General features: G+C 44.9%; 2 protein-coding genes across 3 annotated transcripts; both read right to left on the bottom strand.

Annotated features, from left to right (window-relative positions):
- Positions 1-902: 902 nt before the first annotated feature.
- Positions 903-7,865, bottom strand: EFCAB12 (EF-hand calcium binding domain 12). The gene is made up of 9 exons (XM_040408373.1): positions 7,847-7,865; positions 6,125-6,712; positions 5,732-5,932; positions 4,055-4,214; positions 3,726-3,967; positions 3,238-3,451; positions 2,985-3,153; positions 2,514-2,639; positions 903-1,055 (listed from the first exon to the last, which is right to left on the bottom strand). Exons 2-9 carry the CDS (start codon positions 6,581-6,583, stop codon positions 932-934), a joined length of 1,695 nt encoding a protein of 564 aa, XP_040264307.1. The 5' UTR covers positions 6,584-6,712; positions 7,847-7,865; the 3' UTR covers positions 903-931.
- A 3,178-nt stretch (positions 7,866-11,043) lies between these two features.
- On the bottom strand, positions 11,044-26,232 carry MBD4 (methyl-CpG binding domain 4, DNA glycosylase). Of its 2 annotated transcripts, XM_040408377.1 has the most exons (7): positions 26,209-26,232; positions 25,269-25,442; positions 18,728-19,431; positions 16,977-17,111; positions 13,025-13,174; positions 12,788-12,891; positions 11,044-11,220 (listed from the first exon to the last, which is right to left on the bottom strand). In XM_040408377.1, exons 1-7 carry the CDS (start codon positions 26,229-26,231, stop codon positions 11,143-11,145), a joined length of 1,368 nt encoding a protein of 455 aa, XP_040264311.1. In that variant the 5' UTR covers position 26,232; the 3' UTR covers positions 11,044-11,142. The 2 variants fall into 2 exon arrangements, with proteins under 2 accessions (XP_040264311.1, XP_040264310.1); XM_040408376.1 differs by lacking the exon at positions 26,209-26,232 and having other exon boundaries at positions 25,269-25,679.
- Positions 26,233-26,304: the final 72 nt, after the last annotated feature.

Consider the following 26,304-nt stretch of genomic DNA (forward strand, 5'->3'; position numbering starts at 1 on the left):
CATAATTACTGGTGGAAATGGCCTGAAAGTTTTTACTTTTTTTTTTTTTTAACTTTTTTCCCTAAGACTAGGTCTACACGACGTCATTTGTCGAGATGGATTTTTCTGCGACTGTCGCGTCGCAGTGTGACACCATAGACTACCATTATAAAAATTGTTGCAGTGTAGTTGTGCCTTATCTGTCGCGCGACTTATTGCCGTCGTGTAGACCTAGCCTAAAAGTAATTTCATAAAGAGTATAAACTATAAAAACACACAGCCTGTCAATAAAACCTCATGCTTAATGTTCTTATGGAGGTACCCAAAAATGGCGCAGATGTGCTCATATAAGGTTAAGGCTACGTCTACACGAAGACATTTGTCGCGCGACAGATAGGGCACAACTACACTACGCAACATTTGTAACGCAACATTTTGTTGCACCAATGTCGCGCAACAATTTTTATAATGGCAGTCTATGGTGTCGCACTGCAACAGTCGCAGAAAAATCCATCCAGCATGTTGCATGTTGCAGTGCGACACCATAGACTGCCATTATAAAAATTGTCGCGCGACATTAGTGCAACAAAATGTCGCGCGACAAATGTCGTCATGTAGACCTAGCCTAAATCTACATACATGGATTTCTGCAACTGAAAACCAGTTTCATTCATTTGACTGGAATTGTTTCCGCATTACCCGTTCAGATAGGATAGTCCTGTGACACATACGCTCCATGTGAACAGAGCCTTACAGAGACGTGACGTCCGTTACTCCGTTCCCTCCATGTCACCGACAGCTCCTCCTATCTCAACCTTCTGAATCTCTGTGTGATATGTGGTGAGGGGAATATTGGGGGTTGTAGTCAATCCTGTATCAAATGTAACAAACCAGATTTGTATATATTTTTTTTAAATCCACTTTATTACAAAGTACATGTTACACGGAGGTCTCAGCGTTCGGACGCGTCGGTTAATTTGGGCAGATAGATACAAAGCTTCTCCAGCAGCTGCCCCGGCCAAAACGCGTCATCGTCAGCCGTATAAAAGCAGTGAGGGAATCGGTGTCGCAGGTTTCTGAAAGTAAAAAGATTATTTGTTATCCACACAATAATTCAATATCACCTGTCGCCTAAAATACTCTGTGCTGCTGTGAGTCCTCCTGCTTCTTCAATAGCTCTCAGTCTGTGACTTCCCACAAGGTCAGCACACGCCTCTCCTGAAATCCTCTGTGCTCCTGGGAGGACCCTACATCTTCCACTATGTAACTCTCAGCCTGTGACCACTACAAGATCAGCACACCCTTTTCCTGAAATTCTCTGTGCTGCTGGGAGGTTCCTTCTCCTTCCACTATGTAACTCTCAGCCTGTGACCACTACAAGATCAGCACACTCCTCTCCTGAAATCCTCGGTGCTGCTGGGACCCTGCTCTTTCCGCTATGTAACTCTTAGGCCCCTTGCAGACGAGCGTGTCCGGATTAGGTCCGGATGCGTCCCGGTGCAATGTGTTTTGCACGCGTGTGATAAAAAACTACTGTGGTACCCAGATCCGAACTTCTTCACAGAAGTTCAGGTTTGGGATCGGTGTTGTGTAGATTGTATAATTTCCCCTTATAACATGGTTATAAAGGAAAATAATATCTGTGTGCTATCCGCATCTGTTGCTCCGTTCCGTGACCCCGTTTTGCGGACAAGAATAGGCATCTCTATAATGGGCCTCCTGTTCCGTTCCGCAAATTGCGGAAGGCACACGGGCGGCATCCGTTTTATGCGGATCTGCAATTTGCGGACCGAGAAAAAAGGCACGGCCGTGTGCATGAGCCCTTAGGCTATATGCACACAACAGCTGTTTTTTGCGGTCCGCAAATAGCAGATCCGTGTTCCTGTTTTTTTTTACATCCACATCCGTTACATTTGTCCGCAAATTTTGTAGGTTGTGTTTCCGTGTGTCTTAATATTTTTTTTTGCAGTCCGCAAAAAAAACCTGAAGGCTGTAATTCTTGAAATTTAATATATACAGGTTTCCCAGCAACCATCCGCAAAAAAAAAAAACGGATGCGGATAACATACGGATGGCTTCCATTGGTCATCCGCATTTTTTTGCGGCCCCATTGACTTCAATGGGTCCGCAAAACGTTTATTGCGGACAAGAATAGGACATGCAATACTTTTTTTGCAGACGGGAAACACGGACAGCGGACGCGGAAAAGAAACGGATGAGTCCACCGCATTTTTAACGGATCCATCCGTTTTTTTTTATGGGAAACCACCCGATCCGCAAAAAAAACGGAACGGAGGCCGCAAAAACACACTGCCGTGTGCATGTAGCCTTAGCTTGTGACCTCCCGCAAGATCAGCCCAGTCCTCTCCTGAAATCCTCTGTGCTGCTGTGGACCCTGCTCCTTCCACTATGTAACTCTCAGTCTGTGATCTCCCACGGGATCAGCACACTCCTCTCCTGAAAGCCTCTGTGCTGCTGAAGATAACTTTTTTTCCTCTCTCAGCCACACAACTGATTTTGCTTTTTCACCTTACCTGCTCATTTCCTCGAATTGCTCAAATGTTGTCCAGCACTCCACTGTCTCCCTCCTATCGCTCTTCTTGCCTCTGACCTTTCTCTTCACCCTCTTGACATATTTCTCGGGGGGATAGGGGCCGCTGCTGCCATAAAGAGAGATGTGTTACAAACAATTAAATGTCAATTCCACATTTCGATACACGATATCCATCTCCTTTCTGGCCAAGGCTTATAGCTCTGTTCATCCATGAGTCCCCTTGTTCATGAACATAAGGCCAGAATTTCAGTGAAGACTGACACACAGAAAGAGCAGTGGGATAGAGGAAGCATAGGTTGTAAATGGAAAGAGACAAAGGGATTGTAGGCAAACTAGGACTGCTCCCTGGGGGTACCATCAACAGAAGGGAGCCCATTTTCACTTCTGTTATGGGTCCCCCTCTGTATACCCAGATATAATTTCCCTGCCTATTGCACATTTGGCGTCTTACTAAGTTCCTGAAGAATTCTTCCACTTCTTCACGGTTCTTGTCACCTCCGGAGAAGATGTCCCTCCATTATTCACCCCGTCATCCTTGGACCTGAGCGCTGTCCCGGGCTGGCGGAGCTGCAGATGTTCTTCTGACTCACAGACCAGCTTGTCCCCGGGATACAATAAAGCTGTTCAGAGATAAAATGGGAGATTCTCAGACTGAGAGACCCGTCGTAGGGCAGGGGGGCGCCTCCATGAAAACGGGGTGTCACCTCGTTCCAGCAGCGTCTCAGTCAGGGGCACCCCATAGGTTTGGCACAGTTTTAAGATCTTGTGGTATTGCTGCAGGCCCTGTCTTCTGAACTGCTCCACCAGCTCCGCTACCTCCTCTCCCAGCGTAGAGGGCAGGGCATGGGCATCTACCGCGGCATTACCGGTGCGCACCAGGCGGCACTGCTCCAGCCATTCTAACAGACGGGTGTTACTCTAAGGACAGGAGAAAACGGATTAATCTGCTTGCAGAAGCCGTGTGACAACTGATCGGACCACAATGATTGCTCCCACAAGGGTTGTCACCCAACTTTCCCAGAGCCCTGATTGACAGATCTGCAGAGTTATGCTGCTTTCCTCTGCCCCATGTAGTTGAGCAATTAGCTTTACTTCCCATTCAAGAGCCTAGAAAAGATGAGTGACAGCGCCTGTGGGAGCTGTATTGACGAGGATGCTGGGACTTGTAGTTCATACTCTTTTTTGCCCTCACCTGTGCTCTTCGCCTTCTTTCCCTGTAATTCTTTCCAATCTCCTCCATGTCCTCGTAGCTGAGGGGTCTCATCTCGTCCAGACTGACGGGGGGCACCTGTAAGAACCGCGATTTGCTACTGTCACTCTGTACGCTGTTGACTTGACGAGATCTCCATTTGGAATCCATCAAGCTATCGAGAGTTTCAGAAGGAGACGGCTCAGGATGGACATCACCGGGCGGCAGGAGGCATCTTACAGCAGCTGCAGAGACACAGAACATATTAGAAATGGCTCCGCTCAGTGCAGACACATTCTGATATCTCATAGATTATAACTCTGATACCGAACCTGAGTCGACTGACGCACCATTCTTCCGCTCGTCTCTTGTCTTCTTCCACCATAAATGTCGTCCCACTGAAAGCTCTTTGTAGTTAATGCGATTTGGATTTTTGCTGCCAAGTGAGACGACCAAATCATCAAACTGCATGTCACTGATAGGTATCTTAGCCTGGAAGAAAAGTATAGGCAAGAAATATAATAGTGCCCAATATGTACAAGAATATAACTACTATAATACTGCTCCTATGTACGAGAATATAACTGCTATAATACTGCCTCCTATGTACAAGAATATAACTACTATAATACTGCCTCCTATGTACAAGAATATATCTACTATAATACTGCCTCCTATGTACAAGAATATAACTACTATAATACTGCTCCTATGTACAAGAATATAACTGCTATAATACTGCTCCTATGTACAAGAATATAACTGCTATAATACTGCCCCCTATGTACAAGAATATAACTACTATAATACTGCTCCTATGTACAAGAATATAACTACTATAATACTGCTCCTATGTACGAGAATATAACTGCTATAATACTGCCTCCTATGTACAAGAATATAACTACTATAATACTGCCTCCTATGTACAAGAATATATCTACTATAATACTGCCTCCTATGTACAAGAATATAACTACTATAATACTGCCTCCTATGTACAAGAATATATCTACTATAATACTGCCTCCTATGTACAAGAATATAACTACTATAATACTGCTCCTATGTACAAGAATATAACTACTATAATACTGCTCCTATGTACAAGAATATAACTACTATAATACTGCTCCTATGTACAAGAATATAACTACTATAATACTGCTCCTATGTACAAGAATATAACTACTATAATACTGCTCCTATGTACAAGAATATAACTACTATAATACTGCTCCTATGTACAAGAATATAACTACTATAATACTGCTCCTATGTACAAGAATATAACTACTATAATACTGCTCCTATGTACAAGAATATAACTACTATAATACTGCTCCTATGGACAAGAATATAACTACTATAATACTGCTCCTATGGACAAGAATATAACTACTATAATACTGCTCCTATGTACAAGAATATAACTACTATAATACTGCTCCTATGTACAAGAATATAACTACTATAATACTGCCTCCTATGTACAAGAATATAACTACTATAATACTGCTCCTATGTACAAGAATATAACTACTATAATACTGCTCCTATGTACAAGAATATAACTACTATAATACTGCTCCTATGGACAAGAATATAACTACTATAATACTGCTCCTATGGACAAGAATATAACTACTATAATACTGCTCCTATGTACAAGAATATAACTACTATAATACTGCCTCCTATGTACAAGAAAATAACTACTATAATACTGCTCCTATGTACAAGAATATAACTACTATAATACTGCCTCCTATGTACAAGAATATAACTACTATAATACTGCTCCTATGTACAAGAATATAACTACTATAATACTGATCCTATGTACAAGAATATAACTACTATAATACTGCCTCCTATGTACAAGAATATAAATACTATAATACTGCTCCTATGTACAAGAATATAACTACTATAATACTGCCTCTTATGTACAAGAATATAACTGCTATCATACTGTATACGTGTGCTGTACATGGATGTGACGTCACCTCTTTCCTCACAGACTTCAGGTCCTGGCTGGAGATTTCCTTCTTCTTGCTTTTGTCTGTCTGGTTATAAAGGTCTACGAGGCGCAGTCGTCGCTGGTTCAGGTAGTAGTCCAGTATGGCAAGGGCTTCAGGACTGGGTTGCTGGATGATGGGGGTGATCACTCGGCGCTGTGCGCTCTTTGACACGCTGCGTTCTTCATCCTAGAAGTTACAGAAGTAGTCATGAGTGTAGGTTGGTGCTCCTATAATCAGAACTGTAGGTGTAAGAGGCTTTGGAGTATGAACTACTTCCCCAATATCCTGAGTTGTAGTTTTGCAATGTCACAGGTTGCAAAATGTAAGCTTTTTCCCTGGAGGGCCCCAGCTCAGTAACGCCGTATGTGCTGTACCCACCATGTCTTGAGTATTTCCTGGGGACATCGGGCCCCCCGCCTGTGTCCCCTCCGCCATCTTGTCCCGTACACGTCTCTCTAGATCCGTCAGCTCCGGTTTTCCTCGCAGCCATCTTTCCACATCCCCCATGTTGTCCAATTGGTTCCTCAACTTCTTCCTCTCCGATATCCAATCTGCGATGCTTCTCCCGGCGTGACTCGGCTCTTCTGTCCGTCTCGTCCGATCGTCTTGTGACTTGAAGACGTTCCTGGAGGCGGCAGACGTCTCTCCGCTCAGTTCCTCTGCCCCCGACTCTAGTTTTTCCATGGGGGGAGCAATGATCCGGCGTGTCCTGGACTTTGGGGGGCCGAATGTCCTGCAGGCTACCTTGAAGAACCAGGTCTGGGACAGGTCCCGCTCCTTCCACCTCGTGGGCCCGTTGTCGGTTGTCAGGTCTTGGAAGGAAACTTCTTTGGCCATGGTTAAGTTCTATGTGGGACTTTTTAATAAACGGGGTCCCATGGGTGACGCCTCCAAGACGTCAGAAGCTGATATGGGGGTCTGATCGCTGCAGCTCCTGGATCTGAGGTGGCCCCCAATATCTCAAGTCTAAAAAAAACACAATGTCAGTAGTCAGATCTCTGTTTTACCTTCACTGAAACATTGTAACAAACTATCAGGACAGAAGAGAGTCTAGTGCTGCTGATGTGATTGTCCAGACTGGCGACCATTGTAACAAACCTTCAGCTGTGAGCAGGGTATCAGCCTGTGACTGTAAACAATAATGTTCCCATTCACTGACAGCAAGCACAGACCTTTATATGCCCCTTGCCCTTATATGTGGGTGTAGAATATAAGATTGGGTGCAGACGCCCCCTCCGAAGCCCTCCACACTGACATGTGGTGCAGACGCCCCCTCTGAAGCCCTCTGGACTGACATGTGGTGCAGATGACGCCCCCTCTGAAGCCCTCTGGACTGACATGGGGTGCAGATGACGCCCCCTCTGAAGCCCTCCACACTGACATGGGGTGCAGATGACGCCCCATCTGAAGCCCTCTGCACTGACATGTGGTGCAGATGACGCCCCCTCTTAAGCCCTCTGGACTGACATGTGGTGCAGACGCCCCCTCTGAAGCCCTCCATATTGACATGTGGTGCAGATGACGCCCCCTCTGAAGCCCTCCACACTGACATGTGGTGCAGATGAACCCCCCTCTGAAGCCCTCCACACTGACATGGGGTGCAGATGACGCCCCATCTGAAGCCCTCTGCACTGACATGTGGTGCAGATGACGCCCCCTCTTAAGCCCTCTGGACTGACATGTGGTGCAGACGCCCCCTCTGAAGCCCTCTGCACTGACATGTGGTGCAGATGAACCCCCCTCTGAAGCCCTCCACACTGACATGTGGTGCAGATGACGCCCCCTCTGAAGTCCTCCACACTGACATGGGGTGCAGACGCCACCTCTGAAGCCCTCCACACTGACATGGGGTGCAGATGACGCCCCCTCTGAAGCCCTCCACACTGACATGGGGTGCAGACGCCCCCTCTGAAGCCCTCTGGACTGACATGGGGTGCAGATGACGCCCCCTCTGAAGCCCTCCACACTGACATGTGGTGCAGATGACGCCCGCTCTGAAGCCCTCCACACTGACATGGGGTGCAGATGACGCCCCCTCTGAAGCCCTCCACACTGACATGGGGTGCAGATGACGCCCCTGCAGCCTCCCCCCATGCTCACCTGTGCAGTCTAGGCCTCCATTCACTAAAGCAAATCCCTTCAGACTTGCTGTTTACCAGCACCATGGTAACAGCCACGCCCCCTCACCGTGATTGGATCAGGCCTAGACTTTGTTTACAGCAGGGAGCAGACCTTAGAGGTCCAACTGCAAGGCGTCTCCTCAGGGCAATGGAAACCCCACAATGCCGCCATTTTCATGAAGATCAAAACTGCCTGACGCCTTACACAGTGGCTCCAGCAGAGTGACCCTTGTACTAGAGACAAGGGGGCGTCAGAAGACTGTTTGGAACCTTAGTGAATAAGCAATTTTTTTTTTTTTTCACCATCGCATTCCAAGGGCTATAACTTTTTTTGTTCACAGGAAAAGTTGTCGTTTTTAATGGCGCCATTTAGGAGTACACATAACTCATTGATTAACTTTTATTAAATCTTTCTGGGGGGTATGGGGAAAAACAGCAATACCGCCATTCCGTTTTTACACTGTAAACTTTGAGATGTTCACTTTGTGGCATAAACAACCATATAACTTTATTCTCTGGGGCAGTACAGTTACAGTAATACCAAATACATAATGGCGCAGATTTCCCAAAAGTGGTGCAAAGGAAAACTGGCTTAGTTGCCCATAGCAACCAATCATATTCTAAAGGTGGAATCTGATTGGTTGTTATGGGAAACTAAGCCAGGTTTCCTTTATATCAGTTTTGATACATTTCTCCCATTATTTTTTAGGTTTTACTACACAATAAAAATCCTTTCCTTTTTAAAAAAATTTCATGTATTTGCCGCATCCCAAGACCCATAACTTTTTTTCTTCCTACGATGCTGTGTGAGTGCTTGATTTTTGCAGGACGACTTGTAGATTTCATTGGTACCATTTTGGGGTACATAGCACTTTTTGATTGCTTTTCATTCTCTTTTTTTGTGTCAAAAAAGCCCAAAAAAAACCACTGTTCAATGTGCGGAATAAAATGGTAATTCTATGGCACAGAGCATCATAGACGTGGCAATACAATATATTGGAGGAGATTTTATTCTTGCATCTTTTTACATTGAAAAGTTTTTTTTTTTTTACTTAGAATAGTTTTTTACAAAAACTTTATTTCACTTTTTTTTTTACCACTTTGACATGTGATGCTCTGATCGCTTGTATAATACACTGTATTGCTTATGTAGTACAGTGTATTATACTATCAGGCACTCTGGCACAGACACACTGAGGGCAGACCCTTGCAGCTCTTACGTGCCATGTTTTGCGGATGCTGCACGTGTACCTTCCGCAATTTGCAGAAAGGAACAGACGGCCCATTAATGAAATGCCTATTCTTGTCCACAATTCGGACAAGAATAGAACATGATCTATAATTTTTGCGGGGCCACGAAACGGAGCAACGGATGCGGACAGCACACAGAGTGCTGTCCGCATCTTTTGCGGCCCCATTGAAGTGAATGGGTCTGCACCCGAGCCGCAAAAAAATGCGGCTCGGATGCGGAACCAAACCACGGTCGTGTGCAAGAGGCCTTATACTAAGTTGCCGTAAAATGGCACTAACAGGTTAAGGCCTCATGAACACGACAGTATTTTTTTACGGTCCGCAAAACGGGGTTCCGTTGTTCCGTGATCCGTTTTTGTTTCCGTGTGTCTTCCTTGATTTTTGGAGGATCACCAGACATGAAGGAAAGTGAAAAAAAATCTAAGTCAAGTTTGCCTTGCAAATGATAGGAAAAAAACGGACGCGGACGCGGATGACAATCTTGTGTGCCTCCGTGTTTTTTCACGGACCCATTGCCTTGAATGGGTCCGCGAACCGTTGTCCGTGAAAAAAATAGGACAGGTCCTATTTCTTTGACGGACTGGAAACACGGATCACGGACGCGGATGACAAACGGTGCATTATCCGAGTTTTCAATGGACCCATTGACTTTCAATGGGTCCGCAGAAAATCACGGAAAACGGAACAACGGACACGGAACACAACAACGGTCGTGTGCATGAGGCCTAAGGCTTGGGCTACATGGTGACACGTGTCGCACTACACTAATTCACGCTACAAAAAGAATAGAACTACACTGCGACATTTTTTGCACTGCAACATGACAGTCCCACAAAAATCCGACTTGGATGGATTATTCTGCGATTGTCACAGTGCGACACCATTGACTATCATTGCAAAAACTGTCACACGACAAATGTCATTGTGTAGCCGTACCCTGAAGGTTATATATATGACATTCGGTATGGCAGGGGTTACACCAGGGATGGGCAAACTGCGGCTCTCCAGCTGTTGTAAAACTACAAATCCCATCATGCCCTGCTGTAGGCTGACTGGGCACACTGGGAGTTGTAGTTTAACAACAGCTGGAGAGCCGCAGTTTGCCCATCCCTAGGTCACACACAGACTTTACCCCAAGTAACTTTTTATTTTTTTATGGAGATTTCATTTTAAAGGAGTGTGCAGGATTAGAAACTCATGGCTGCTTTCTTCTGAAAAACAGCACCACACCAGTCTACAGGTCGTAGGTGGTATTGCAGCTGAGCTGTAATAGAAGAGTGGCTAGGTATGGGGCTGTTCTTGGGACGAAGCAGCCATTGTAACGTCTGAGCCCCGATAGCCCCCTGTCTGGATGCAGCGGCCAGGAGTACGGTGCAGATCACTGGGGCAGATTTACTAATCCTGTAGATCGGCCGTGTAGACCTACAGCAGATATTCCACAGGGGCTCCAGATGGATGACACTCATCTAACGTTATGACAACTATTGGTCGCCTCAGTTTGAGACAGAATTTTATGCCAGTTTTGTGGTGCAATTTTTGCTGCTAAATATCCCATATTAGGCCACACCCTTTCCTTTTAGACCACTCCCCTTTTTGTATAAGACACACCCCCTTTCAGATAATTACTCCACACCTAATTGCCCCAAATATTGATGCAATTTACACCACTATCTAGGTGCACTGACATTAGGAAATGTGGACCGCTGCTGAAAGAGATCCTTCATGTATCCCCGCTGCCTCGAAAGTCAATGGCAGCCCTGCGCGTCATCCTTTTCATGTCTGTGCATGGCATCTAATGCCCACACCCCTGGTAACAAACAGGTTTATAAAAATAAAATAAAATAAAATACACAATAGACTCCCTTGTAGAAAACATTTAATATACAAAATAGATTTTATTACCATTTTACACATTTTTCATCGGTGATAAAAGCTCTTAAAAATTTAAAACTGCACAAAGAAATGAAAAATGACATAATAAATGATACCAAGGGAACATAAAAATATAATACAAGTGCATGACCATCAGCTTAATCCCAGCGACTCCTTGTTCTCCCACAGCCAGGCGTGATACTTATTCAGCTTATGATCCTCCGGATGCACCTGAAAAAAAAAACACATTAAATCTTTAATGTGGCCCCATAATGGTTTGTGGATTAACGCATGTCTACACTTTCAGGTATGTGTGTGTGTATACAGGAGGGCTAGCACCATGTCTGACTATATTATGACTTGTATTCTGCATTTTTCACCATTGTACCCTTCTGCAAGCTCGATCTCTAACTTTCAGTTGTCATTGAGCTGATGGGTGGGGATTAGCTGCTATCATGTCTCCCACAGACTGCACATAGAGAAAACAGGGGATTCTGCTCCCTTCTACACCATATAAGGCTACTTTCTCATCTGCACTTTCCCCTTCCGCTATTGAGATCCGTGATAGGATCTCAATAGCGGGGGGGAAAACGCTTCGGTTTTGTCCCCATTCATTGTCAATGGGGACAAAACTGGACTGAACAAAACAGAATGCACCAAAATGCATTCCGTTCCGTTTGGTAGCGTCCCCATCAAGGATAGAATAACGCTGCAAGCAGCGTTTTTCTGTTCGTGATGTGGCGCAGAGCAAGACAGATCCGCGTCCTGACACACAATTTAAGTCAATGGGGACGGATCCGTTTTCTCGGACACAATGGAAAACGGATCCGTCCCCCTTTGACTTTCAATGGAGTTCATGACGGATCCGTCTTGGCTATGTTAAAGATAATACAACCGGATCCGTTCATAATGGATGCAGCCGGTTGTATTATCATGACGGAAGCGTTTTTGCTGATCCATGACGGTTCCAGCAAAAACGCTGGTGTGAAAGTAGCCTAAGATATTATAGAGAAATACTGAGCACTATTGATGTGAATAAAGCATTTGGGGGGAGATATAACACTTCTTATTGGCTGCTGCAGCCTCCGTGTCCGTGTCTCTCTCACTTCCCCTCTCCATAGACTTTTATGGACAACTGTAATCTGATCCCTCAGTCAGCTGACAGTCCGTTTTGGTCTCTCAAGACAGATTTACAAAGGAGGGGAAGAAGGAGGAAAAAAAGTGGCTGATAAGTGGAAAAAGAGGCATTGTTGTCTGATAAGCTATATTAAATAAAGTAAAAAAATAAAATAGAATATATAAAATTATATCCCCCTGTTCTATTGAGCTATGGAAAGATAGTTGGTGACCATTTTCTTTGATAAGATATATTACAATTTCCATAAATGGAATTGGGGGATGTTTACGAACCATAATGCTTCATTTGCACCATGTTGTGCATTAATCGACAAGAGGTGTGGCCTAGCGGGAAAGGGGTGTGGTTTCACGGCAAAGATCGGCCAATGTGCAAATTTTGGTGCAAAATTCTGGCTCACAGTAAGCAGCTAATCCGTGCAGACAAATGTGTCTAAAGATGTACCGAATGTATCCTTCAGCAGCCACTGTGATAAATCTAGCGCAGTTTTAGTCTCAGTTTCCTTTGTCTATTAGGTTTCCTAAATCTGTGGCCCCAGCTGAAAGTTTGCTACAATTGTATCCATAAACAAATGGCCTGGACTCCCGACTGGTACACTGTAGCAAAGCTGCAGGGGAGGCGAGCGATCTGTGCTACTCATATAAAGGGTCCTAGAAAACGCACCTCTTTCCACTCGTTCACGCAGAAGATGCGATAAGAGTCATTTCCATATTTTCCAATTCCGTGAAGCTCGATAGGGTGCCGCCACTTCTTTGTCAGGTATTCATCTGCAGCAAACAGAAAATACTCAGATTTCCCAGAAGCAGCCCCCTGAAATCGGCATCTTATAAACTACGGCATGGAAGACGCAACCGGCCCCCCGTTATGTCAGGACACAGGCGTGACTGCGCTCAGGAATACCTGAAAACCTGACTATAGCCTTTGCTCGGAGTTCATAGAGTCCAAGCGGCTGCAGAAGCTCGGACATCTCCTTCCAGTCCGCGGCTCTGGCCACTTCTGGGCTCGGGTACTTCTCCAGGAAACTCCACAGGACAGGTATCGCCATTCTTCCTAAGAAGGAAGCACAGACTTCTGGTGACAGGTAACATGACAGCTCTCACAGGAGGTCATCACCCAGATTTCCAAACATTCTGAAAATCCAATCAGACTCCAGAGCAGTCCATATACATCCAATCAGACTCCAGAGCAGCCTACAAACATCCAATCAGACTCCAGACCAGTCCATATACATCCAATCAGACTCCAGAGCAGCCCATATACATCCAATCAGACTCCAGACCAGTCCATATACATCCAATCAGACTCCAGACCAGTCCATATACATCCAATCAGACTCCAGAGCAGCCCATCTACATCCAATCAGACTCCAGACCAGTCCATATACATCCAATCAGACTCCAGACCAGTCCATATACATCCAATCAGACTCCAGAGCAGCCCACAAACATCCAATCAGACTCCAGAGCAGTCCATATACATCCAATCAGACTCCAGAGCAGCCATCAAACATCCAATCAGACTCCAGAGCAGCCCACAAACATCCAATCAGACTCCAGAGCAGTCCATATACATCCAATCAGACTCCAGAGCAGTCCATATACATCCAATCAGACTCCAGAGCAGCCCATATACATCCAATCAGACTCCAGACCAGTCCATATACATCCAATCAGACTCCTGACCAGTCCATATACATCCAATCAGACTCCAGACCAGTCCATATACATCCAATCAGACTCCAGAGCAGCCCACAAACATCCAATCAGACTCCAGAGCAGTCCATATACATCCAATCAGACTCCAGAGCAGTCCATATACATCCAATCAGACTCCAGAGCAGCCCATATACATCCAATCAGACTCCAGACCAGTCCATATACATCCAATCAGACTCCTGACCAGTCCATATACATCCAATCAGACTCCAGACCAGTCCATATACATCCAATCAGACTCCAGACCAGTCCATATACATCCAATCAGACTTTAGACCAGTCCATATACGTTCAATCAGACTCCAGACCAGTCCATATACATCCAATCAGACTCCAGAGCAGCCCATATACGTTCAATCAGACTCCAGAGCAGTCCATATACATCCAATCAGACTCCAGAGCAGTCCATATACATCCAATCAGACTCCAGAGCAGTCCATATACATCCAATCAGACTCCAGAGCAGTCCATATACATCCAATCAGACTCCAGACTAGTCCATATACATCCAATCAGACTCCAGAGCAGTCCATATACATCCAATCAGACTCCAGACCAGTCCATATACATCCAATCAGACTCCAGACCAGTCCATATACATCCAATCAGACTCCAGACCAGTCCATATACATCCAATCAGACTTCAGACCAGTCCATATACGTTCAATAAGACTCCAGACCAGTCCATATACATCCAATCAGACTCCAGAGCAGCCCATATACGTTCAATCAGACTCCAGAGCACTCCATATACATCCAATCAGACTCCAGAGCAGCTCATCTAGATCCAATCAGACTCCAGAGCAGTCCATATACATCCAATCAGACTGCAGAGCAGTCCATATACATCCAATCAGACTCCAGAGCAGTCCATATACATCCAATCAGACTCCAGACCAGTCCATATACATCCAATCAGACTCCAGACCAGTCCATATACGTTCAATCAGACTCCAGACCAGTCCATATACATCCAATCAGACTCCAGAGCAGTCCATATACGTTCAATCAGACTCCAGACCAGTCCATATACATCCAATCAGACTCCAGACCAGTCCATATACATCCAATCAGACTCCAGACCAGTCCATATACATCCAATCAGACTCCAGAGCAGTCCATATACATCCAATCAGACTCCAGAGCAGCCATCAAACATCCAATCAGACTCCAGAGCAGTCCATATACATCCAATCAGACTCCAGAGCAGTCCATATACGTTCAATCAGACTCCAGACCAGTCCATATACATCCAATCAGACTCCAGAGCAGTCCATATACGTTCAATCAGACTCCAGACCAGTCCATATACGTTCAATAAGACTCCAGAGCAGTCCATATACATCCAATCAGACTCCAGACCAGTCCATATACATCCAATCAGACTCCAGACCAGTCCATATACATCCAATCAGACTCCAGAGCAGTCCATATACATCCAGTCAGACTCCAGACCAGTCCATATACGTTCAGACTCCAGACCAGTCCATATACATCCGATCAGACTCCAGAGCAGTCCATATACATCCAATCAGACTCCAGACCAGTCCATATATGTTCAATCAGACTCCAGACCAGTCTATATACATCCAATCAGACTCCAGACCAGTCCATATACATCCAATCAGACTCCAGACCAGTCCATATACATCCAATCAGACTCCAGACCAGTCCATATACGTTCAGACTCCAGACCAGTCCATATACGTTCAATCAGACTCCAGACCAGTCCATATATGTTCAATCAGACTCCAGACCAGTCCATATATGTTCAATCAGACTCCAGACCAGTCCATATACGTTCAGACTCCAGACCAGTCCATATACGTTCAGACTCCAGACCAGTCCATATACGTTCAGACTCCAGACCAGTCCATATACGTTCAGACTCCAGACCAGTCCATATACATTCAATCAGTCACCAGAGCAGTCCATATACATCCAATCAGACTCCAGACTAGTCCATATACATCCAATCAGACTCCAGACCAGTCCATATACATCCAATCTGACTCCAGACCAGTCCATATACATCCAATCAGACTCCAGACAAGTCCATATACATCCAATCTGACTCCAGACCAGTCCATATACATCCAATCAGACTCCAGACTAGTCCATATACATCCAATCAGACTCCAGACCAGTCCATATACATCCAATCAGACTCCAGACTAGTCCATATACATCCAATCAGACTCCAGACCAGTCCATATACATCCAATCTGACTCCAGACCAGTCCATATACGTCCAATCAGACTCCAGACCAGTCCATATACATCCAATCAGACTCCAGACCAGTCCATATACATCCAATCAGACTCCAGACCAGTCCATATACATCCAATCAGACTCCAGACCTGATCATGTAAATAAGATTAGACGCAAGACCAGACCAATTTAAAGGGGTCGTCTCACTCCAGGAAAAGGCATTTATCATGTAGAGAAAGTTAATACAAGTCACTTCCTAATGTATTGTGATTCTCCATATTACCTGCTTTGCTGGCTGGATTCATTTTTCACATTATACACTGCTCTTTTCCATGGTTACGACCACCCTGCAATCCATGAGCAGTGGTCGTGCTTGCACACTATAGGGAAGAAGTGGCAGCCTATTAGCACGGTTGCGATCGCAGCCACCAGAGAGGTCGGCGCTTTTTCCTATAGTGTGCAAGCACGACCACCACTGATGGATTGCGGGGGGTCGTAACCATTGAAATGAGCCGTGTATAATGATGTGATGATAATGTTTAATGATAAATGCCATTTACTGAAGTGAGAAAACCCCTTCAATCAGACCCCACACCAGACAATGTAAATTCAATCAGTCCTCAGACCAGTCCCTTGAAATATCAAACCAGAAAAAAATGGAGAACCCAGACCCCAGTGTTGAGTCTACAGACGCCACTGCGCTGATACTGACCAGAGGGAGGGGGCTGTATACACTGCTGCACACAACATCCTGGTGCTGGGAGGTCCCCGAGACCACGGTCCACATAGCAGCGCGGGAGGCATGCTGCCACCTGCAGTACACGGGGACATGACCCATGAAGATGCCGTGTTGGCTGATAGAGTAAGTCCTGACCCCCCATGACCCGTTTGGAACCAGGTCTGGTACAATGTGACAGGCTCTCACCTGATGTCTTGTTCAAGAAGATGGTGGCGATGAGAAGCTTCCATGGATCGTGAAAGAGCGTTTCTTGGACTAAATTAAAGGGAGAACGAGGAGGAGTCCACTTGGAGAAGGCTTTCCTACGAGGCGGCTCCATAGCTACAAGAGAAGAGCAGAAAACTCCATTTTCACACTCTCAAAAAAGATCCAAACTGGTGAAAATGTATCAACTATCAGAATAATGATAATAATCACGTGATCCACATAACTGCATCGCTACGTGCACCTTCCATACAATGGGTCCTATACTTGTCTTACTTATCCTGTACTGCTTCAGAGCTGCACTCACTATTCTGCTGGTGCAGTCACTGTGTACATACATTACTTACCCTGTACTGATCCTGAGTTACATCCTGTATTATACTCCAGAGCTGCACTCACTATTCTCCTGGTGCAGTCACTGTGTACATACATTACTTATCATGTACTGATCCTGAGTTACATCCTGTATTATACTTCAGAGCTGCACTCACTATTCTGCTGGTGGAGTCACTGTGTACATACATTACTTATCCTGTACTGATCCTGAGTTACATCCTGTATTATACTCCAGAGCTGCACTCACTATTCTGCTGGTGCAGTCACTGTGTACATACATTACTTATCCTATACTGATCCTGAGTTACATCCTGTATTATACTCCAGAGCTGCACTCACTATTCTGCTGGTGCAGTCACTGTGTACATACATTACTTATCCTGTACTGATCCTGAGTTACATCCTGTATTATACTCCAGAGCTGCACTCACTATTCTGCTGGTGCAGTCACTGTGTACATACATTACTTATTCTGTACTGATCCTGAGTTACATCCTGTATTATACTCCAGAGCTGCACTCACTATTCTGCTGGTGCAGTCACTGTGTTCATACATTACTTATCCTGTACTGATCCTGAGTTACATCCTGTATTATACTTCAGAGCTGCACTCACTATTCTGCTAGTGCAGTCACTGTGTACATACATTACATTACTTATCCTGTACTGATCCTGAGTTACATCCTGTATTATACTCCAGAGCTGCACTCACTATTCTGCTGGTGCAGTCACTGTGTACATACATTACTTATCCTGTACTGATCCTGAGTAACATCCTGTATTATACTCCAGAGCTGCGCTCACTATTCTGCTGGTGCAGTCACTGTGTACATACCTTACATTACTTATCCTGTACTGATCCTGAGTTACATCCTGTATTATACTCCAGAGCTGCACTCACTATTCTGCTGGTAGGGTCACTGTGTACATACATTACTTATCCTGTACTGATCCTCAGTTACATCCTGTATTATACTCCAGAGCTGCACTCACTATTCTGCTGGTACAGTCACTGTGTACATACATTACTTATCCTGTACTGATCCTGAGTTACATCCTGTATTATACTCCAGAGCTGCACTCACTATTCTGCTGGTGCAGTCACTGTGTACATACATTACTTATCCTGTACTGATCCTCAGTTACATCCTGTATTATACTCCAGAGCTGCACTCATTATTCTGCTGGTGCAGTCACTGTGTACATACATTACTTATCCTGTACTGATCCTCAGTTACATCCTGTATTATACTCCAGAGCTGCACTCATTATTCTGCTGGTAGACCCACAGCTTCCTCAGGACTGGACAATCCCTCTTAATTTTCTCTTATTGGATGCATTAAGTCAAATATCATCACACACATAATCTGAAAGAAAAACTTGGCTGCGGCACAAACCTTCACTTAGGGCCTTTTTGGAGAAATACGGGCTGGTCTTCCTCTTTTCCACCTGTGATCTTGGGATGGGATCTTGGTCCCTGTTCTCCAGGTTGGGATCACTTGCTCCTTCCTCCTGCTCAGGGTCAGTAGGCTGCTGTAAAGTACAGGAGACGGTCTTGTCTTGTGTGTTCCCACTCCAGTCTATAGACTCCTCTGTCTTTTGAGTCTCGCTGGGCACTGATAATTGGGGGCCATTCACCACATCCGCTGCGTATTCCTTGTTTCCTTTCCTTTTATTATACTTCCTTTTTGTTCGGTGCGCCTCCTGCTTCGATGCTGAACGCCTTCTTGGTCGTTTGGCTTTGTCTCTGTCCTTTAACCCTCTTTCCGATGCTCTTCTGAGACTTCTCACCCTTTTCCTGCCGCAATCTTTTCTCATGTTGACTGTCTTCTCCTTGTCGCCTACAGTAGATACATCGTCCTCTGCGTCCTGCACCCCCCCGCTGCTGTATAAAGCCTCAGTCCCATCTTCTCTTAGCGGAGATTCAACGCCTGCCGATCCATCTTCGGTCGATGCGGTTCCCTCGGCCGCCCCATTCTTTTCCTGCCTTGTTAACCTCTTCCGAGCAGAGAAATCAAAGTCTTCTAATTTCACCCTGAGCCGATTGGCAACAATGTATTTTACAAGAGCGCATTTAGATCTGAGCTTTGTTCCTTGGGGGCTGGGAAATAAATAAATTACCATAATTATTCAAATAAAATGGATTTTTTTTTCTTCTGGCATTCAATGGCGTCTTATGCCAGTGTATAAGAAAATCCATGGACTGTCTGGTCCAGAGCCCTGAGATGAACCCATTCAAGGTGCTGATGTCCGCAATCTGGTGCTTAAACTACCCAAGGGCATGTTCACATGGTGGACATTTCATGCAGATATTGTCATGAAATCCGCCTCCCATTGTGTTTAATGGGTTCGTTCATAGGGGGGGGAATTTTATTTGCACTTGAATTTGAAATCTACAGCACAGCAGACATGTGAGGGGTAGGCTAACCCCAGTGTAATAGAGATGAATTCTGTGTCCATATGTCAGATGTGAGACCTGGCCCGACTGTGAGGTTTTACCATCTGAACATTTATGACACATCAAAATTATACGCCATAAATGTCTGATATTCTGCTGGTGCAGTCACTGTGTACATACATTACTTATCCTGTACTGATCCTGAGTTACATCCTGTATTATACTCCAGAGCTGCACTCACTATTCTGCTGGTGGAGTCACTGTGTACATACATTACTTATCCTGTACTGATCCTGAGTTACATCCTGTATTATACTCCAGAGCTGCACTCACTATTCTGCTGGTGCAGTCACTGTGTACATACATTACTTATCCTGTACTGATCCTGAGTTACATCCTGTATTATACTCCAGAGCTGCACTCACTATTCTGCTGGTGCAGTCACAGTGTACATACATTACTTATCCTGTACTGATCCCGAGTTACAGTCTGTATTATACTCCAGAGCTGCACTCACTATTCTGCTGGTGCAGTCACTGTGTACATACATTACTTATCCTGTACTGATCCTGAGTTACATCCTGTATTATACTCCAGAGCTGCACTCACTATTCTGCTGGTGCAGTCACTGTGTACATACATTACTTATCCTGTACTGATCCCGAGTTACAGTCTGTATTATACTCCAGAGCTGCACTCACTATTCTGCTGGTGCAGTCACTGTGCACATACATTACTTATCCTGTACTGATCCTGAGTTACATCCTGTATTATACTCCAGAGCTGCACTCACTATTCTGCTGGTGCAGTCACTGTGTACATACATTACTTATCCTGTACTGATCCTGAGTTACATCCTGTATTATACTCCAGAGCTGCACTCACTATTCTGCTGGTGCAGTCACTGTGTACATACATCACTTATCCTGTACTGATCCTGAGTTACATCTTGCATTATACTCCAGAGCTGCACTCACTATTCTGCTGGTGCAGTCACTGTGTACATACATTACTTATCCTGTACTGATCCTGAGTTACATCTTGTATTATACTCCAGAGCTGCACTCACTATTCTGCTGGTGCAGTCACTGTGTACATACATTACTTATCCTGTACTGATCCTGAGTTACATCCTGTATTATACTCCAGAGCTGCACTCACTATTCTGCTGGTGCAGTCACTGTGTACATACATTACTTATCCTGTACTGATCCTGAGTTACATCTTGCATTATACTCCAGAGCTGCACTCACTATTCTGCTGGTGCAGTCACTGTGTACATACATTACTTATCCTGTACTGATCCTGAGTTACATCTTGCATTATACTCCAGAGCTGCACTCACTATTCTGCTGGTGCAGTCACTGTGTCCATACATTAATTATCCTGTACTGATCCTGAGTTACATCTTGTATTATACTCCAGAGCTGCACTCACTATTCTGCTGGTGCAAAAAAAGGAGACAATGCGGCAGCACTCTGCAAATCAGACAAAGTACAACAATGCTTACAAAAATTATGGTGCTAATACTACGCTTATTAATAAAAGCGAGATGCTTGGTCAATGCATTTTGTACAAAACCATCTAAGCCCGTATGCCAAACGTCAAGGCGATCTCTGTTACACGGGTCCTAACACTAAATACTACCTGTTATGCGCCATAATGACCGCCATAAAATTCAGGGAGTGTTGGATCCACTCTGCCTTTTTCCGTTTTTTGTGCCAAAATGGCGTGCACCTGCGCACTGGGAGGTGCTGACTAACCCTCTTTTTTTGCAGATTTACAATGCTGGAGACGTGGCACTCCAGCGAGTCGTGCAGTCCTGATTAGCCTGTCTGCCCCATAGGCTGATTTTAATTATTTTCAGTATAAAGCTGTGGCCTGCTCTCACTACATTCATTGGAAGCTGTCTAGCACCAGGAAGGGTATAGAGTGGGCTCAGCATGCATGTTGGTACCTGCATCCCTTGTAATGGAGGCCATTTTGGCACAAAAAACGGAAAAAGGCAGAGTGGATCCAACATGCATGTGGGTCCAACACTCCCTGAATTTTATGGCGGTCATTATGGCGCATAACAGGTAGTATTTAGTGTTAGGACCCGTGTAACAGAGATCGCCTTGACGTTTGGCATACGGGCTTAGATGGTTTTGTACAAAATGCATTGACCAAGCATCTCGCTTTTATTAATAAGCGTAGTATTAGCACCATAATTTTTGTAAGCATTGTTGTACTTTGTCTGATTTGCAGAGTGCTGCCGCATTGTCTCCTTTTTTTCCTCTAGGTCTTTGCCATGGCGGCGTGCACCTGCGCACTGGGAGGTGCTGACTAACCCTCTTTATTCTGCTGGTGCAGTCACTGTGTACATACATTACATTACTTATCCTGTACTGATCCTGAGTTACATCCAGTATTATCCTCCAGAGCTGCACTCACTATTCTGCTGGTGCAGTCACTGTGTACATACATTACTTATCCTGTACTGATCCTGAGTTACATCCTGTATTATCCTCCAGAGCTGCACTCACTATTCTGCTGGTGCAGTCACTGTGTACATACATTACATTACTTATCCTGTACTGATCCTGAGTTACATCCTGTATTATCCTCCAGAGCTGCACTCACTATTCTGCTGGTGCAGTCACTGTGTACATACATTACTTATCCTGTACTGATCCTGAGTTACATCCTGTATTATCCTCCAGAGCTGCACTCACTATTCTGCTGGTGGAGTCACTGTGTACATACATTACTTATCCTTTACTGATCCTGAGTTACATCCTGTATTATACTCCGGAGCTGCACTCACTATTCTGCTGGCGCAGTCACTGTGTACATACATTACTTATCCTGTACTGATCCTGAGTTACATCCTGTATTATACTCCAGAGCTGCACTCACTATTCTGCCGGTGCAGTCACTGTGTACATACATTACTTATCCTGTACTGATCCTGAGTTACATCCTGTATTATCCTCCAGAGCTGCACTCACTATTCTGCTGGTGCAGTCACTGTGTACATACATTACATTACTTATCCTGTACTGATCCTGAGTTACATCCTGTATTATCCTCCAGAGCTGCACTCACTATTCTGCTGGTGCAGTCACTGTGTACATACATTACTTATCCTGTACTGATCCTGAGTTACATCCTGTATTATCCTCCAGAGCTGCACTCACTATTCTGCTGGTGGAGTCACTGTGTACATACATTACTTATCCTTTACTGATCCTGAGTTACATCCTGTATTATACTCCGGAGCTGCACTCACTATTCTGCTGGCGCAGTCACTGTGTACATACATTACTTATCCTGTACTGATCCTGAGTTACATCCTGTATTATACTCCAGAGCTGCACTCACTATTCTGCTGGTGCAGTCACTATGTACATACATCACTTATCCTGTACTGATCCTGAGTTACATCCTGTATTATACCACAGAGCTGCACTCACTATTCTGCTGGTGCAGTCACTGTGTACATACATTACTTATCCTGTACTGATCCTGAGTTACATCCTGTATTATACTCCAGAGCTGCACTCACTATTCTGCTGGTGCAGTCACTATGTACATACATCACTTATCCTGTACTGATCCTGAGTTACATCCTGTATTATACCACAGAGCTGCACTCACTATTCTGCTGGTGCAGTCACTGTGTACATACATTACTTATCCTGTACTGATCCCGAGTTACATCCTGTATTATACTCCAGAGCTGCACTCACTATTCTGCTGGTGCAGTCACTGTGTACATACATTACTTATCCTGTACTGATCCTGAGTTACTGCCTGTATTATACTCCAGAGCTGCACTCACTATTCTGCTGGTGCAGTCACTGTGTACATACATTACTTATCCTGTACTGATCCTGAGTTACATCCTGTATTATACTCCAGAGCTGCACTCACTATTCTGCTGGTGCAGTCACTGTGTACATACATTACTTATCCTGTACTGATCCTGAGTTACTGCCTGTATTATACTCCAGAGCTGCACTCACTATTCTGCTGGTGCAGTCACTGTGTACATACATTACTTATCCTGTACTGATCCCGAGTTACATCCTGTATTATACTCCAGAGCTGCACTCACTATTCTGCTGGTGCAGTCACTGTGTACATACATTACTTATCCTGTACTGATCCTGAGTTACTGCCTGTATTATACTCCAGAGCTGCACTCACTATTCTGCTGGTGCAGTCACTGTGTACATACATTACTTATCCTGTACTGATCCTGAGTTACATCCTGTATTATACTCCAGAGCTGCACTCACTATTCTGCTGGTGCAGTCACTGTGTACATACATTACTTATCCTGTACTGATCCTGAGTTACTGCCTGTATTATACTCCAGAGCTGCACTCACTATTCTGCTGGTGCAGTCACTGTGTACATACATTACTTATCCTGTACTGATCCTGAGTTACTGCTATGGTAACTTCTGAATATTTTTTGAAGTCTTAAAGCAGTAAATGAAGAGCACGCATGGCCACGCACCCATCCATTCACCACTATAGAGGTGCCAGAAAGAGCTGAGCCAGCACTTTTAGGAACTCATAGGCCCCTTTCACACAGGTGAGTTTTCCACGTGGGTGCAATGCGTGAGGTGAACGCACAGCACCCGCACTTAATCCTGACCCATTCATTTCAATAAGTCTGTGTACATGAGCGTTGTTTTTCATGCGGATACAATGCGATTTTCACGGATGGTTGCCAGCAGATGATAATGGATGAGGTCCATTAACTTTATTATTTTCCCTTCTAACTTTAATACAGAATGCTAAGTAAAAGGTCCCTCAAGGGTTAAAAAATAATTTAAAAAAATTACTCACCTCATCCACTTGATCGCGCAGCCAGCATCGTCTTCTTTCTGCAGGACGTGATGGTGAGCGCGATGACATCATCGAAGGTCCTTTTGCCGGTCCTGCAGGAAGAAGTAAGAAGACGATGCCGGCTGCGCGATCAAGTGGATGAGGTGAGTCATTTTTTAAAATTATTTTTTAACCCTCGAGGGACATTTTACTTAGCATTCTGTATTAAAGTTAGAAGGAAAAATAATAAAATCTACAGAACACCGAACCCAAACCCGAACTTCACTGAAGAAATCCGGGTCCGGGTCTGGGTACCACATTCAGTTTTTTCTCACGCGCGCGCAAAACGCATTGCATTCACGGGGAAAAACTGAACAACAGAACGCAGTCGCAGTCAAAACTGACTGAAATTGTGTGTCTACTCACGCGGGTTTGCAACGCATTGCACCCTGAACGCATCCTCATCCGCGACGCCCGTGTGAGAGAGGCCATAGTGTGTAATGGAGGGTAACGGCGCCTGCGCAGCGGCCCTCCCTTCACTTTGAGGGCCCCATTATCGAGAAAAGAGAGGTGGGACCTGACACTGATGGACTATCCTAGCAATATGCCCTGAAACAGGACAACCCCTTTAAGGTCTATGTGGCCCCCATGGGGCGGGGACCCCAGAGCTGGAGCGGGTCACACCAGTTGCACACTCGGTTCCTCTTCTACATGACGGACCTCACATACAACACGTCAGATTTTCCTGCCGTTTTCCCGGATCGTCTCTGCGTGACGACTTTTTTCCAGCCCTCAGGAAGGTTTTCCAGGCCCTCGAAACCCGAATCTTCGGGGTGTAATTTATTCGCAACCGAACCTTTCGGCGAATACGGAACCTCCGATTCTTTACGATCCCTGGAGGAAGGAAATATGAGAGGAGCAGCGGCAGGCAAATTAAAGGGGTGATCACCCCGTGGGGTACAGGTGACACATACACACTGCAGCTCCATTCAAAGCGCATTTTAGTTCTCCATCATATTCAACATCTCTGTTGTCAGTCAATGAATGAAAACATCCTGGTCTGACCCAATACTTCTCCCAGCTGAGGGTTTGTTACAATTGTTTCCAGTCTAGACAATCCTCGGTCATATAAACCACCTGGACTCCAGACTGCACTGATACATTGCAGCAAACTATCAGAAGCTGAGAGAGGCTTGATGTGCTGAGCTCACAAAGGATTGCCTAGACTGTTACATTGTAACAGATCCTCAGCTGTCAGAAGTATTAGCCCTGTACAGCCTTTGGATATGCTGTAAATAAGGATGTTGATGTTCACTGACAGCAAGCAGAGATCTTGAAAATGTGGTGGCAATGGAGCGCATGCCAGTCTATTAGAAAGCTGCAGGAATTTACATCATACAATCATTAAGCTTTTATCACATCAAACTGGAAACCCCCTTTAAATCCCAGCCTCAGAATAAGAACGCTCCTAGTGAGCCCCCCCCCCCCCCCCCCGTCATTAAAACAACTTTATTCATATTTTTGTATTCATTTACATTTACTTCCAATTTACAAATTGTTTTCCTGTGTACAATATTCTAAATAGAGATGCAATATATATAAACACCTATAAAATGTGACAGATATGGCTGATGATTGCCGATTTCCAGCACATAGTCACCTGTCCTGGATGGGGGCCGCCATGTTTGTTTTCTGACCGATCATGTGACTTTACCGACCTCTTCTACTGCGCACGCTCACCACCTGCCTGTCTCTC

The sequence above is a fragment of the Bufo bufo genome, chromosome 9 (genome assembly GCF_905171765.1).
Source record: "Bufo bufo chromosome 9, aBufBuf1.1, whole genome shotgun sequence".
NCBI lineage: Eukaryota > Metazoa > Chordata > Amphibia > Anura > Bufonidae > Bufo > Bufo bufo.